Source organism: Didymella exigua, assembly GCF_010094145.1.
Source record: "Didymella exigua CBS 183.55 unplaced genomic scaffold M421scaffold_11, whole genome shotgun sequence".
Classification (NCBI taxonomy): domain Eukaryota; kingdom Fungi; phylum Ascomycota; class Dothideomycetes; order Pleosporales; family Didymellaceae; genus Didymella; species Didymella exigua.
Genome location: NW_022984785.1, coordinates 636,364 through 649,597, shown reverse-complemented (window position 1 = coordinate 649,597; position 13,234 = coordinate 636,364). Strand labels below are relative to the sequence as shown.

Sequence of the window (13,234 nt, the reverse complement as noted above, 5' to 3'; positions counted from 1 at the left end):
GCATTTGCAACATGGCGCTACGTCAGCCTGTAGCAAAGACTGTGCGCGAGAACAAAGTCAAAGTTGTCATTTGTGAGTTTAGTCGCGCTGCGTGTAACATGCTTATCTTAACGATCTGCAGCGTTTGCCTCCAGTCTCACCTCACGCCTCGATAAGATTCAAGACCCCGCGCTGCTTGCAGACCTGCGAATACACTTACGAAACTTACCACTAACTGTGTCGCCGGCCGTTACCGCAAAGCGCGACGAGCTCGACAGACTCGGCACGGAACTCTGGAACTTGTCTACTCGCCTGCGCCGCCATGAGCCTGCCCAGAATGGCAAGACGAGAGAAGACGCGGTCCGAACCAGCAGTATAATATGCATCTTGCGTTCATATGCTTTCCTGTTGCTCGACTCTGCTGGCGGCCAGTTGGTGAAGGGCCGAGAGCGCAAAATCTGCATTCGCTTGATGAAGGTCGCGCTGAAGGCAGCGAAAGCCTGTATACTGGGGCAAGAGTTGGACAGTGCCATACAGGTACTCGAGCGAGCTGCGACGTATGCAGAGATCCTAGTCAACGCGGGACAACACGATGGCAGCGACGAGGCCGATGTTGCAGGACGCTTGCGTATTGAGTACTTCGCAATGCGGACTGCTCTTGTAAGAATACCTCAGCATCGCTTCCAAAACCACACACTGACATCGTATTCAGGCCTTCCGTCAAGACCGTCTCGATATGGCAGAGCACATGTTTGTGAAGTGCAAGCAGATCGGCAGCGCTCTCGCTCCGGATACCGCAGAAGACCTTGCCGATCTGTTCTATGAGATCGGGAAGCAGGCCTTGTCGAAGCGCAGCTATGAAGCCGCAGTAAAGTGGCTAGAACGTGCGTGCGATATGATTGAGGAGCAGGACCTCGCCATGCTCAGTCCTGAGGCTAGTGAACTCAGACTGTGCATACTTCAAGATCTTGGTAAGTGTCATATTTCACTTGGTACAGACAGATCTAATAAACGAGCCAGTCCAGGCGCACATAAAGCTAGAGACGGCTGAAGCGACTGACAAAGCCTGGCATCTGGTCAAGCTCATGGATACCGACTACGGAGATAAAATGGTTGTTTCCTTGCTAAAGATTGAGCTCTTTTCAGCTGCTGAGCATGTTGACCAGGCGGAGTACTACGGCGGTAAGTCGATCAAAGCTTGCGAGATCTGTGCTGATCAAGACAGTGCTCTCTCGAATGATCCGGATGATCGTGCTCAATGACACCAATTTCAAGACCTTAATACACCACATACACAAGTTGAAAGACCTCAAGTATAAATGTTCTCCTCGATTCTGGAGAAAGGCGCTAAGTAAAAACAGCAACGTATACGCCTGTAAAGCACTGGACGAGCTGTTAAAGACCAGATTGATCAGAGAGGAACATGGACCATGGATTGAGAAAGCTGTCATTACTCGTACATGGATCAGCACGAACGATGCACACGCTGAGAATGCCCTTGATCAGCTGCAACAGATTTTCGATATTCTTGTGCAGGAGTCGAAATTTTCGCTCTCGGCTCCAGCGGCTCATGCCACACAGATGCTACTCTGGAAGAAGGTCGAAGCGGTAGCGGCACAAGATCAGGATGACACGGCTGAAGCCTGGTGTCGACTCTGCCTGCACCCTATACTCGAAAAAGCCGGTGCCCCAAACAAGGTCAAAGTCACAAGGTAGGTCGATCAAAAATTCCGTGTCAGCAATTGCTAAGCCTTCTCTTAAGGAAGATGATACAATGCGCACTGTCGCGACAAGACTTGGCAGCTGCTCGCGAGGCATATTGCAGAATCCCCGAAATTGGTCGAGATGAGCCTGTCACTAGGTACTTAATGTACAAGGTGAGCGTTAGAAGTGGAGATATAGCGTTTGGTGAGTAAGCTCGCTATGAGCTGGTCATCCATGAGCTTACAATCTTAGCCGCCGAATGCATGGACGTTGTGTGTCGGAGCTCTGTGAAGGATGCCACACTCCTTTACGCTTGTGTCATGGAGGCACAGAGTATCGGTAATAAGCGACAGGCCATCAATGCTCTCGAACGAGTCCTAGACAAGTACGATTACGCGGCACCCGCTGGTATTCATCTGCCTGCACTTCTACGGTAAGCTATGCCCACTATTTCGATGATAGCTTTGACCAAAGAAGGGTCACACTGAGGCTTCTTCAATCGGAGTTTATCGAGGATGGCGTAGTCGATAGCGCGATCCTCGATCAGCTCTGTACAGTATTCGAGGGCGCATTGAATCAGGCCAGGGCGTCACAGCGTAGACCGAGTACGCCGGAACAACAACTCTTCACTGGACATGAGCTCGAATGGTTTTCGAAGAACTCGTACAATTTTTCGTTAAAACATTGTGCTGAGATCCCCCCTCAAAAGCTAGTCAGACTGCTAAATGTGTGCGCCGAGGTGAGTCGTAGCTGCACATCTAAACATGATTTTTACTGACACTGGGGGCAGTTCATCAACCTCTTGAAAGAACGAGAGCAATATCAATCGATTGCAGCTGCGGACCTCTGCTTGCGCTCTGCTTTCTGCGAGTTCCTTGCTGCTTGCACATACACCACGTTGGCCCGAGCTGAAGACAGTCAAGAAGCTTACGTGAGTCTACTGTCTCTCAAGCTTTGGATTGACTTGACGTGCTGACACTCTAGCTTCAATACTACTCGGAAGTACGTAAACACTGTCAAACGTTTCGCCGCGCTTCACTTGACGGAGCGAATGGGCTGAGCGGAGCAGCACAGGACGATATTCTGTCAAAGCAGCTGCAAGTTGTAAAGCTTGAAATTGAGGCAGCTCTCAAGTTGCAAAAGTGGGCCGATCTAGAGGGTCTCTTTGAGCAGTGTTGGAACTGCAAAAGCTCAGATCGTTACGAAACGCTTGCAGATCTGATACTGGTCATACACTCATGTCTGGTACAGGCAGACGTGGATGCATCGTACCAAAGTAGCAAGTACCTGGTTTCTGAATCTACGAAATGATGCTGACAATTTCAGGGGTGTTAGGGATGCTACAAAAGATCATCAACCTCACATCTCGACAGAACGGCAACGATGTCATAAAATTATCACGCTGGCTTCGATGTCTCTTCAATCTCACACTTCCTCTTGATGAGCAAATCAGCCTCAAATGTCTCGATCAGGCCACACAGATAGCAGCCAAGAAACAGGGGGTACGTTCCCTCTCGGTGAGCTCATACTTATCCTCGTCTAAGCACAATCTGCATACGCACCGAGCTAGCGCACCGATGGCGATCATGACGATCATGGCGACTCCTCCACCATCTAGTCCTGTGAAACTCGAAGATGATGTAGAATCAGCTAACGAAGAACTTAAGCAACCCGATCGCTACCCAAAGACGGAGCTCGAATGGATGGCTACTTCAGCCTTTAACCGCGCCATCGACTACTACGTTGGAGACGATGACGCAAAATGCAAGGTGTGGGCCGAGAAGGCCATGATAGTTGCGCAGTGGCTCGAAGACGACGGACAGTTACGAGATCTCCTGATGGGGAAATTTGCGGTTTTGCAGCTCGACAAGTGAGGACTGCTTGAGGTGGTGCCCTTGTTGCGGCTGCGACGAAGGTGAACGCGCTAATGTAATGTATGGGTATGTCATCCAACACCACAACACACTCTCGCTTTGAATACGATGTTCTCCACGTCCTTCCCGACCTTCTGCAGGCATGGGAAAACGCAGAATGCGAAGTCGTGGTGGTGCACATACGGCTCACTATCATCATCCATGCTCTCTTCTAGGTCGTTGATAGACTCCATTGTTCGGTCATCAAAGTGGTAGTGTGTCCCATCAAGGGAGTCGAAGAAGTTGACCTGGTACCCTGTTTTCTGGAGACAGAGAATACGCTGGAGATCCGCAGCTGTATTCATGATGCCAATCAATGCTGACCGAGCGCTCGACGCAATATCCGTAGATGAGATCGATGACATGATGTTCTCCAACTCGTTGGCCAACAATCCGAGCCGTTTGTTTTTCCAACTACGCAATTCTGCTGATGGCGTGCTTCGCTCTGTCACTTGTAGGGTCATACGCTTCCAATCCCGGATTTCGACGACGCTGGACGGCGCACTTTTGGCAAATGCCCGTAGTCCAGCGTAGATACCTTCGTCTGGCATACCAACAACCACAGGCTCATCGAATATCCGCATGAGTGTGCACGATACGATCGCTTGGTAAAGTGGAAGCTTGTCCGCGCCATCGACACACGCATAATGAGCCTTGATAGTGCTTAGGACACTCGTGCTCGCCTCAGGAAGCCCATCAAAGCTCATTCTCGAGCGCCGGTAATTGCTCACAACCCACTCCCTCACTTGATTCGCTAGCTGCGAGAACTTTTCCACAAGCTCGGCATCGCTGACTTGCGAGTCTGTACGCGTGAGGGACGAGATACTAGACTTTAATGATAAGAGTTGTTGCAGCCGCGCATGCGATTCTTTCTCGGACTCATGGAGACGTAAGGTTAAGTTATTCCAGTCAGAGTCGCTGTGCTGGGGCTCTGGGTGGAATGGTTGGGAGAGTTGGTCTTGTAGCTCGGCAAGGCGGTGGCGCAGATTGTAGTTCTGGGCGATGAGGTTCGAGTTTTGCTCGCGTACTTGTTCGAGGGTGTTGTCTTCGATTTTGGGTTCGACGGTGTCTGGAGGTTCCATCTGCGTTTGAGCATCTTCTGAAGGTGCATGGTTTTCGGCTTGATATCGAGAGACTTCAGCAGATGCTTGGGCATCCTGCTTCACGCGATCAAGCTCATGTCTCAGAGCAGCTATCTCTTCTTTGGCAGCTGAAAGTGCGTTCTCAAGCTCTGCAAGCCTGTCGTCCTGTGGGACAAAAGCCTTTTGACGTTCTGAAGACCTCCTTTCGTCGGGATTACCACGCGCGCCTTGACTATGGGCTGTTTGAGCTGCACTCGATGCAGGTCCAGCGTGTCCATCCTCCTCTCTCGGCGACCCATGCAGCATTTCATGAAATGAGTTCTTGGGCCTCTGCACTTCATCTTTCTTCACCTTTGGCGCGCTGAAAGCTGCCTTAGGCGATGCGCTTATCGATGGCGGCAACGAAGACTTGCCCAAAGTCTTTGAGATCAGCTTCCCTCCACGCTTGACGCTGAGTCTACTAGAAAGATCTGCTCATGTCAGTTTAGAGCCGGATCCATGCAGCAGCTCGTGTGACATCAACACTACTGACCTGAGCTCCTCTTTTCGCCGGTCATAGCTTCGGACACGCTTTTTTGAGTTCAGGGTCCCATATGACAACCAACCATGCTCGAGAATATTGGTTGCAGCCCCGAAGACTCTAAAGTTGTTGCCTGATCAATATGGCGAGAAATGACCACCGTTGCGCAGGACAGCGGGGCTGCGCCGTAAGCCACACGCGACTGATGATCGACAGAACCGCAGCTGGACGCCTTGCGCGTTGCTTGCCGCCGGCTTCAGGCTTCACTTTCGCACAAGTGAGCTCTGTGGGTGCCTGAACTCTGCAATGCCTTTTAGGCTGCCATTCAATTGACTTCGAGGTCGCTTCGCCCGCTCAGCTGAATACGAGACCGCACGCCATCGCTGACCACTGGCTCATTCGACCCCGCAACACGCCCCGAGGAACGCCAGCCCATTCACGCGCCTGTTGTTACCAGTGACCCTCGTGAGGGGAAATGAGCACATCACTTCCTTACAGAGGGAGCAGTGTTCCCTTCGCCTTCAACCCGGGGTCCAGTGCGAATTTGGCAATTGGCGCTGCTTCGAGCGCGAGCGCTAGTCAGGATCGCCTGATAGTTGGTGTCGACTTTGGTACAACGTATAGCGGTAGGTCGCTCAGAGATGCGAGGTGGACGAGTACGGCGGCTGATCTGAGAAGGTGTGGCTGCTGTCTATTCAGCGACTCCGGACGACATCGACATTATTAAAACCTGGCCCGGCGGCAATGGTACGTTACATCAGGATTGTGAAGCAGTGATTTCAATGCTTACGACTGCCAGGAATCACCTCAGACAAAGTGCCTACCGAGATCGGCTATACCGAAGCGAAGCCATCGAATGGCTCGACGTCGTCCCTTGAAAACTCGACAAAGCCCACAGCCAATGTCAAATGGGGGTTTCAATTCAAGCCGGAGGAAACCCGCCTGCGATGCATAAAGCTTTTCCTCGACCGCAACCAGAAGCTGCCACACTTCGTTTCGCCACTGGAGACTGCAGCGCAACTCCGCAAATATGACAAGACGGTCAACGACGCCGTGACGGACTACCTGTCACAAATATATAATCACACGATGGAGACCTTAACGAAGAGGTATGGAGAGACATTTATGAGTTTGACAAACGTGCAGTTCGTCTTGACTGTTCCAGCTGTGTGGTCAGACTCAGCGAAGGATGCCACGCTGAAAGCTGCTGAGAGGGCAGGCATGGGCAACAGGCATGATCTGAAAATCATCTCCGAACCTGAAGCTGCAGCAGTGTATACTCTGAAAGCTATACAGCCGAACCACCTCAAGATTGGGGACAACTTCGTCGTCTGTGATGCTGGCGGAGGCACAGTCGATCTGATCGCGTACAAGATTACCCAGCTAGCTCCTCTTCGAGTTGAGGAAAGTGCGGTCGGGACGGGCAACCTATGTGGCTCGGCCTTCCTCAATTACCGCTTCGAAGATCACGTCAAGCAGCGAATAGGCACAGAGCGATACGATTGGATGCGCGAAAAGAAGGCGAAGACGTGGAACATGGGACTGAAGTATTTCGAGGAGTTCGTGAAGCGCAATTTTAATGAAGAGGAAGACGCCGAAGTCAACGTGCCTTTTCCTGGATTGCCTGACGACGAAGAGGCTGGCCTTGACTCCGGATTCCTCGTAATGAGCAGCGAGCAAGTAAAGAGCATATTCGATCCTGTTGTGCAGGAAGTCATCAACCTGGTGGAAGGACAGGTGGACACAATTCGAGCTAATGGCGGCCTTGTCTGTGGAATTGTTCTCGTAGGCGGCTTTGGCCAAAGCAATTACTTGTATGCTCGTATGAAGTCGCATTTTAACAGCGCGCCACCTCCGCCTTACTCCGAACGGCCAACTCACGCGATCGCCATGGCTGCCTCACAATCCGTCGAGATCTATCATCCGATCCACGCTTGGACGGCGGTGGTGAGAGGCGCAGTGCTTCGAGGCCTTGAGGGTAGTATGGTTGTCAGCAGGAGAAGTCGATGGCACTACGGCACGAGTTATGCTACGGTGTTCGACGAGGCGAAGCATCCTATCTCTGACAGATACTGGAGTCCACTTTGGGAACGGTGGATGGTGAGCGATCGTATGCAGTGGCACATTGCGAAGGTATGTCTGAATGAACTTCGGAAAAGCAATGTACTGATATCACCCAGGGTGCGCAAGTGTCAGAATCGCAACCGATCTCGTTCCATTACACACGAAATTTCCGACCTGGTCAGTCGTTAATCGTCGAAGACGATTTGATTGCCTGCGATATGGATGTTGCACCAGATTCCTTCCGAAAGGGTCTTATCAACGTATGCACGCTCACGACGGATTTAAACACTGTACCGAAGACTCTCTTCACGCGTTTGACGACAACCAAAGGTGTTGAGTTCGATAACTTAGACTTCACACTTGACATGCGGATAGAAAGTGCAGGTCTGGTCTTTGAGCTCAAAGTCGATGGGGTCAGGTATGGAGGTGTGCAGGCAAAATTCCATTGAAAGACAGCTGCACCACCACATACGCCAGGAAAAGGCCTCCCGTCAAATACCAAAACCTCAACACCCAGCTTTGAGCTGCCACATATGGCAGCTCACACATAAACCCGCAAGCTTCGCCTTCTCCACTTGCACCTCGAACTCGTTAGCTTCACGATCTTCCAGTGTATAGGTCCTACCCCAGACGAAGTTTGAGGCTGACCTCAGAGCTGATTTCAGAGCCTCTATAACATCATGATCCTTATCGATTAACTTACGTTCACAGTCAACGTCAACCAGCGACGAGGCACTGAAGCTCCAGCAGAGTAAGGGCAAGGAGGCGTGTGAATGGTTGTTGTTGGCCCAGCATGAGAGCATTCTTCAAATGTGTAGACTTGTTGGATACACATCTTGTCGAAACATAGATACCCCAACAGCCGGAGATGTTGCATATCGCGACAAGACGAATGATGATACATACCTATGCAAGCTGAGATCGAGAGCTATGTTCTCGGCATTTTGATGAATGACTTGTGGAGTGACGATGAGGCAAGCATAGTACGCCAAACGCGGAAGAGCAACAATTTTTGAAATGGGCCACGTTCCAGAGACGAACTACTCATATGCTCTGCATGCGCTATGATCCGCTGTAGACTCGCCGTGCTCCATAAAATTGGCCAATTGCGTGACATCATCTGTATGTCAATGATCGAGGTCAATACAGTCCGTCCATGCGTCACACGTTACGATTATTTCTAGCCTCCACTATCCCCTCTTATGTGCCCACCTGCATTTATCTTTACTTTAAGATACCCAATAGGCCATTTTTTTCTCGCTAAAACTCCCCTTACTAACGTCATATCGTCGCGGTGCGTCGCGACTTATTCGTGACGTCAGACAACACAGCTCTCGCTGTATAACAAGTGACATCCGGCAATCCCTCTTTACAACCCATTCCAAAGCGAACACACGTTGTAAGCCAGCTCGGGAACACGCAAACCGAATTCCAAACCAACTACAACGAACATACGCTACCATGTCGAACAACGCAGAGCTCCAACAAGTCAGCATCTTCGATGTCAAGGACAAGATTGCCCTCGTCACTGGCGGAGGATCAGGCATTGGTCTGATGATCACACAGACCCTTGCTGTCAACGGCGTCAAGGTCTATATCGTCGGCAGGACAGAGGAGAAGCTTGAGAAGGTTGTTGAGGTCCATGGCAAGAATATCTCAGGGCAGATCATCCCTATTGTTGGCGATGTACAAACAAAGGATGGTGTGCTGTGAGTTCCTGACCCCTGACCCAGCCTCCGAACCGATCTCTGGGCTTTTGTGTGAATAGCGATGCTGACAGGTCCAAAGGAAGATTCTAAACGAGATCGAGTCGAAGGAGAAGTACCTGGACATCCTTGTCAACAACGCCGGCATTGCGTACGGCAAGACCAGCACAAAGGTCGATAGCGCCGAGGAGTTCTCAAAGAACATGTTCGGCGAGACGAGCGAGAAGGAGTGGCTTGACACCTATCAGACCAACGTTGTCGGGCCCTTCCTCATGGGCACCGCCTTCCTCCCTCTTCTTGCAAAGGGCACTGCGCAGACGCACGGCTGGTCATCCACAATCGTCAACATCTCTTCCATCTCGGGTCACGTCCGCATCTCGCAAGACCACTTCTCTTACAACGCCAGCAAGGGCGCCACAATCCACGTCAACAAAATGCTCGCAACCGAGATCGCGAAGAACGGTATCAAGGTCCGCGTCAACAGCATCGCCCCAGGTGTCTTCCCTAGCGAGATGACTACTCAGGAGAGCCGCGACGACAACCAGAAGTCTGTGATGCCCAAGGAGAAGAAGGAGGGTCTTCCTGCTCAGCGCCCCGGAAAGGATACCGATATGGCTCAGTCGATCATGTTCGTTACCACCTGCCAGTACCTAAACGGGCAGACGATTACCGTCGACGGAGGCTACTCGATGCAAGCGGGTAACTAAAAAATGCAAAACCGCTACAAGCATTTGACAGGCGGGGAACCACGAGGGGTGCCTTTAAGTCCCGCATCGTTACGCGTGTTAGTCGATCAAAATAAAGACTAGCGCAGCTTACGTTCTAGCTCACCGGTGAGCGACAATTGTATTACTTAGAATAGCCGGGTGAGGCTTCGGGACAGCTCCCCTTTAGCTCAGCCGCACATTCAGATACGAGGCGATGAAGTCATGAACAAGCCGTGTCTCTCTCCTGTCGAGATCACTGAAGTTCTCCAACGACCAAGTCTGATTGACGGACAGCTATCTCTGAGGTGAAGAATCTTCTCAAGTATAGCAGACCATAACAATGCCTTCCGTCATGGTTTAATCAAAAGAGGGTCAAAAGAAGGCAAGTGACACATCAAGCTAACGCCTCAAAAGCTTCATGCCTGACAGTGCCTGGCTTTGCACGCGCGTCAAGGGCTCTGACGTGAATAAAGCCGTGATTGGCTCCGGCCGCCAGCACTTGGCGTTTGCTTAATCTTCGGCATTGACGGCTCCACATCAATCCTCCTTGCGAGACCTGTATTTTCATTTCTCGTGTTCGGCTGGTCTGGAGCCCAGTTCTTCCGACCCTTGTACTGACAGCTTTATGTGGCGACGAGATGAACTGGCGAGCGCAAACATTAAGATGTGGGAGCAGATTGACTGCATGGTAAAGGACAGCTGTTGATCTCGACTACGGCTACGCGCGCCAGCGAACCTCTTCATTCCATCACCGTCACTCGGCTTCCACCGCCTGGTCAATCTCCGAGTCAATAGGGTCACTCCAGAACTGCCTTGATCCCTGCACGTCAGCAACGGGCTATCCTTTTAACGTAACGGGCATTTGCTAGCGACCAAAAGGTTTGGCTTTGACGGGCAAACCTGGCACAATGACCATAAGGCGGCCTGCACGATCTGATCAGGCCAACTGCTATGAGATAGCACGTGGGCTTGATTGGATGCAAGGTACGAGCAGCAGCAACAATACGGGGTCATCTAAAAATATGTCTGGATACATAAGAGAGCTGATCGGACGGGTCGTATGTTTCCTTACAGCTACACACACACTCGTTATCACATCATACCTATACATTCGTTTTTTTTAAAAATCATAATCTCATAATGAAGTTCTCTGCTGTCGCTATCCTTTCCCTGGCCGTCGGTGCGTTCGCGCAGATTGACCCCGAGCACTGCGGTCCTCAGAACGGTAATGTCGTTTGCAAGGACAACAACTGCTGCTCGCAGTACGGATGGGTATGTCTCTCTATCAATCATCTTACACCAAAGCTCGCCAACTAATGTTATCTCAGTGCGGCACCACAAAGGATCACTGTGACGCCTCCACCTGCCTGACGTCCTTCTCCGCCCCCGGATCCAGCTGCGCTCCCAAGGCCTCCACCACCATGAAGACCACCACCAAGGCCGCCGCCGCCACCTCTCCTGCTCAGACCTTCCCCGCCTCCGTCCCCGTCATCGACGTCTGCGGCCACGCCCAGGGCGGCGTTACCTGCCCCGGCGCCGGAGCAAACGGGTACTTCTACCGCTGCTGCTCGTCAAAGGGTCACTGCGGACCCAAGAACGATATCCAGGACCAGTCTCTATACTGCGGTGACGGATGCCAGGCCGGCTATGGAAAGTGCGATAGCGAGACGACGCCCTCTGAGCCGACTGTTGCGCGCGGCGCGGATGCGGCCGCGGGCGAGACTTGCGGACCTATCGTAAACAAGAAGTGCCAGGCCGGATTGTGCTGCTCGGGATCCAACTTCTGTGGTACTGGTGCCGATTTCTGTGGTGCGGCCAACTGGTGCCAGAAGAACTGGAGCGGGTCCACCAGCCTATGCACTGCTTAAGCGAAGGGAGAGGCGATGAAAGAGTCGCGTTGGAATGGAATTGGTCGTAGACTGGAGAATGGAGACGATAGATTGAAGAGTTGGTTCAGCACGACCGTTGCAACAGCGAACGTTGCGAATAGACAAGTATCACCCTTGCACGTGTAATACCCAATGCATCGCAAAACAAATGTCACTCAATGAGCTTGGAGGGACTCCTGCTTCCTCTGATGGCACATCAGAAACCATAAGCAGCCAATGGTCCCGCTATTATTTTGCTACCCTGCAATCATTCAATGTCAGACTCAGGCAATGTCCGGACTGCATGATCGAAGCGCATGCCATGTTCATCAAACATAGCCTTCTCGGCGGCAAAGTCAATTGGTAAAGGCATAATCGTGTCCATCCACATAGAACATAGTCAGTTGGCAGTCTGTAGCGAAGTGTTCTCATCTGCATTGCTCTGATCAGTGGTCGTGAGTAGTAACTTTATCGGTAGGCTTACCGTGGCTGGAGTTAGCCGATGCCTGTTCTCGGGCCCGACAATGGATTCTTGAACGCAGCAGTATGTATAGACCTGGGTGAGGACAGTCCCATGGCTGTGAGGCAATTTCGTACAACTGCGCCCGCTGTGCAATCTGCCGGTGACAGTCGATGCTGGAGTATCTTCAACCTTCGAATTCATTAATCCGGTTAGGTAATCTGCCACAAAAGATGAAAAAGGACGGCATGTTGCTCACCTCGCAGATTCATGTGCTGCGTGCTTCTTCTGGAAGAGGCTTTGCGTTCCAGCGAAGTATGCCAGTAGAGGTCGTTTTATAACTGCGCGCTTGACCTACCCGAGACGGTGATCGGTTTTGAAGGGTGGAAGTCCGAGCGTTTGGTTTGGTTTGCTGCAAAACCTGCGGCGCTGTCGATGATGTTGTGGTGTGCCTCTGTTGCTGATCGGATGGGTACGGAGGTAGACTCCATCCTTGTGAGTGGTCTGAGGTTTGCTGTGGGACGACCTCTTGACAGCCTGGTGGTATTCAGTGTTCAATCGCGTTACCTGTAATCGTCTGTTAGCTCACGATCTGCTCAACGACCAGCAGGTACTCGATGTCAACGCCATGATGGCTTCAGCTGCTCCTTATTGCGGAAGCCTTAGGATTGAATTTGTCGATAGATCCTAACAACGATTTCAGTAACGGAATAACTTTTAGGAGTTCGATTGATGATTAGTGAGGCCATACACCTTCGTACGCCGGCGCGACGTCGGTCCTCTCGACGTTTGAATGGTCCTCGCTTATCTGCAGCACGGTGGACACGCCCTCGCAAGTCTAGCTCCGTACACAAAAAAAGGACTTTACAAGTATGCCGAGGGCGATATTCTGGAAAGTAAAAAATCTGCAAAAACATACAACAGCGGGTATTCGCTAGTGGTCACCCACCTAACTACTAATCCGCCGGTACGTTGCTTAAATAGGGCTGAGCGAACGGGAAGCCTTGTTTTCAACGTCCTATGGTCGTATGTGAGAGGTTTGCTTATTATTAATAATAATAATCTTATAACACAAGCAGTATTACTTTCTAGAAGAAAAAAGTAAAGGATGCTGTTGACGAAGTGAAGGCTTCGTGCGCAGACAGCTGATGTTTGGTTGCAAGAGCCAAATGATGGCAAAAACATACAACAGCGGGTATTCGCTAGTGGTCACCCACCTAACTACTAATCC

General features: G+C 51.3%; 6 protein-coding genes across 6 annotated transcripts; 4 read left to right on the top strand and 2 right to left on the bottom strand.

Annotated features, from left to right (window-relative positions):
* Positions 1 to 11: 11 nt before the first annotated feature.
* M421DRAFT_100499 (SPO22-domain-containing protein) lies at positions 12 to 3,557 on the top strand (the record flags this gene model as incomplete). Its single annotated transcript, XM_033586533.1, has 13 exons — positions 12 to 72; positions 122 to 639; positions 692 to 950; positions 1,000 to 1,161; positions 1,205 to 1,292; positions 1,341 to 1,691; positions 1,742 to 1,887; positions 1,936 to 2,116; positions 2,161 to 2,422; positions 2,474 to 2,614; positions 2,668 to 2,962; positions 3,010 to 3,189; positions 3,250 to 3,557. The coding sequence occupies 13 exons, from the start codon at positions 12 to 14 to the stop codon at positions 3,555 to 3,557; spliced, it is 2,952 nt and encodes a 983-aa protein (XP_033449647.1).
* Positions 3,558 to 3,628: 71 nt separating this feature from the next.
* Positions 3,629 to 5,235, bottom strand: M421DRAFT_100498 (uncharacterized protein; the record flags this gene model as incomplete). The annotated part of the gene is made up of 2 exons (XM_033586532.1): positions 3,629 to 5,148; positions 5,211 to 5,235. 2 exons carry the CDS (start codon positions 5,233 to 5,235, stop codon positions 3,629 to 3,631), a joined length of 1,545 nt encoding a protein of 514 aa, XP_033449646.1.
* A 36-nt stretch (positions 5,236 to 5,271) lies between these two features.
* Positions 5,272 to 8,182, top strand: M421DRAFT_419929 (actin-like ATPase domain-containing protein). Its single transcript, XM_033592294.1, has 4 exons — positions 5,272 to 5,824; positions 5,877 to 5,945; positions 5,998 to 7,331; positions 7,379 to 8,182. Exons 1-4 carry the CDS (start codon positions 5,674 to 5,676, stop codon positions 7,709 to 7,711), a joined length of 1,887 nt encoding a protein of 628 aa, XP_033449645.1. The 5' UTR covers positions 5,272 to 5,673; the 3' UTR covers positions 7,712 to 8,182.
* A 541-nt stretch (positions 8,183 to 8,723) lies between these two features.
* M421DRAFT_61114 (NAD(P)-binding protein) lies at positions 8,724 to 9,675 on the top strand (the record flags this gene model as incomplete). Its single annotated transcript, XM_033595846.1, has 2 exons — positions 8,724 to 8,971; positions 9,051 to 9,675. The coding sequence occupies 2 exons, from the start codon at positions 8,724 to 8,726 to the stop codon at positions 9,673 to 9,675; spliced, it is 873 nt and encodes a 290-aa protein (XP_033449644.1).
* Positions 9,676 to 10,866: 1,191 nt separating this feature from the next.
* M421DRAFT_419927 (carbohydrate-binding module family 18 protein) lies at positions 10,867 to 11,976 on the top strand. The gene has a single exon (XM_033592293.1). The coding sequence runs from the start codon at positions 10,944 to 10,946 to the stop codon at positions 11,541 to 11,543; it is 600 nt and encodes a 199-aa protein (XP_033449643.1). The 5' UTR covers positions 10,867 to 10,943; the 3' UTR covers positions 11,544 to 11,976.
* Positions 11,977 to 12,867: 891 nt separating this feature from the next.
* Positions 12,868 to 13,188, bottom strand: M421DRAFT_60747 (uncharacterized protein; the record flags this gene model as incomplete). The annotated part of the gene is made up of 1 exon (XM_033595813.1): positions 12,868 to 13,188. The coding sequence occupies one exon, from the start codon at positions 13,186 to 13,188 to the stop codon at positions 12,868 to 12,870; it is 321 nt and encodes a 106-aa protein (XP_033449642.1).
* Positions 13,189 to 13,234: the final 46 nt, after the last annotated feature.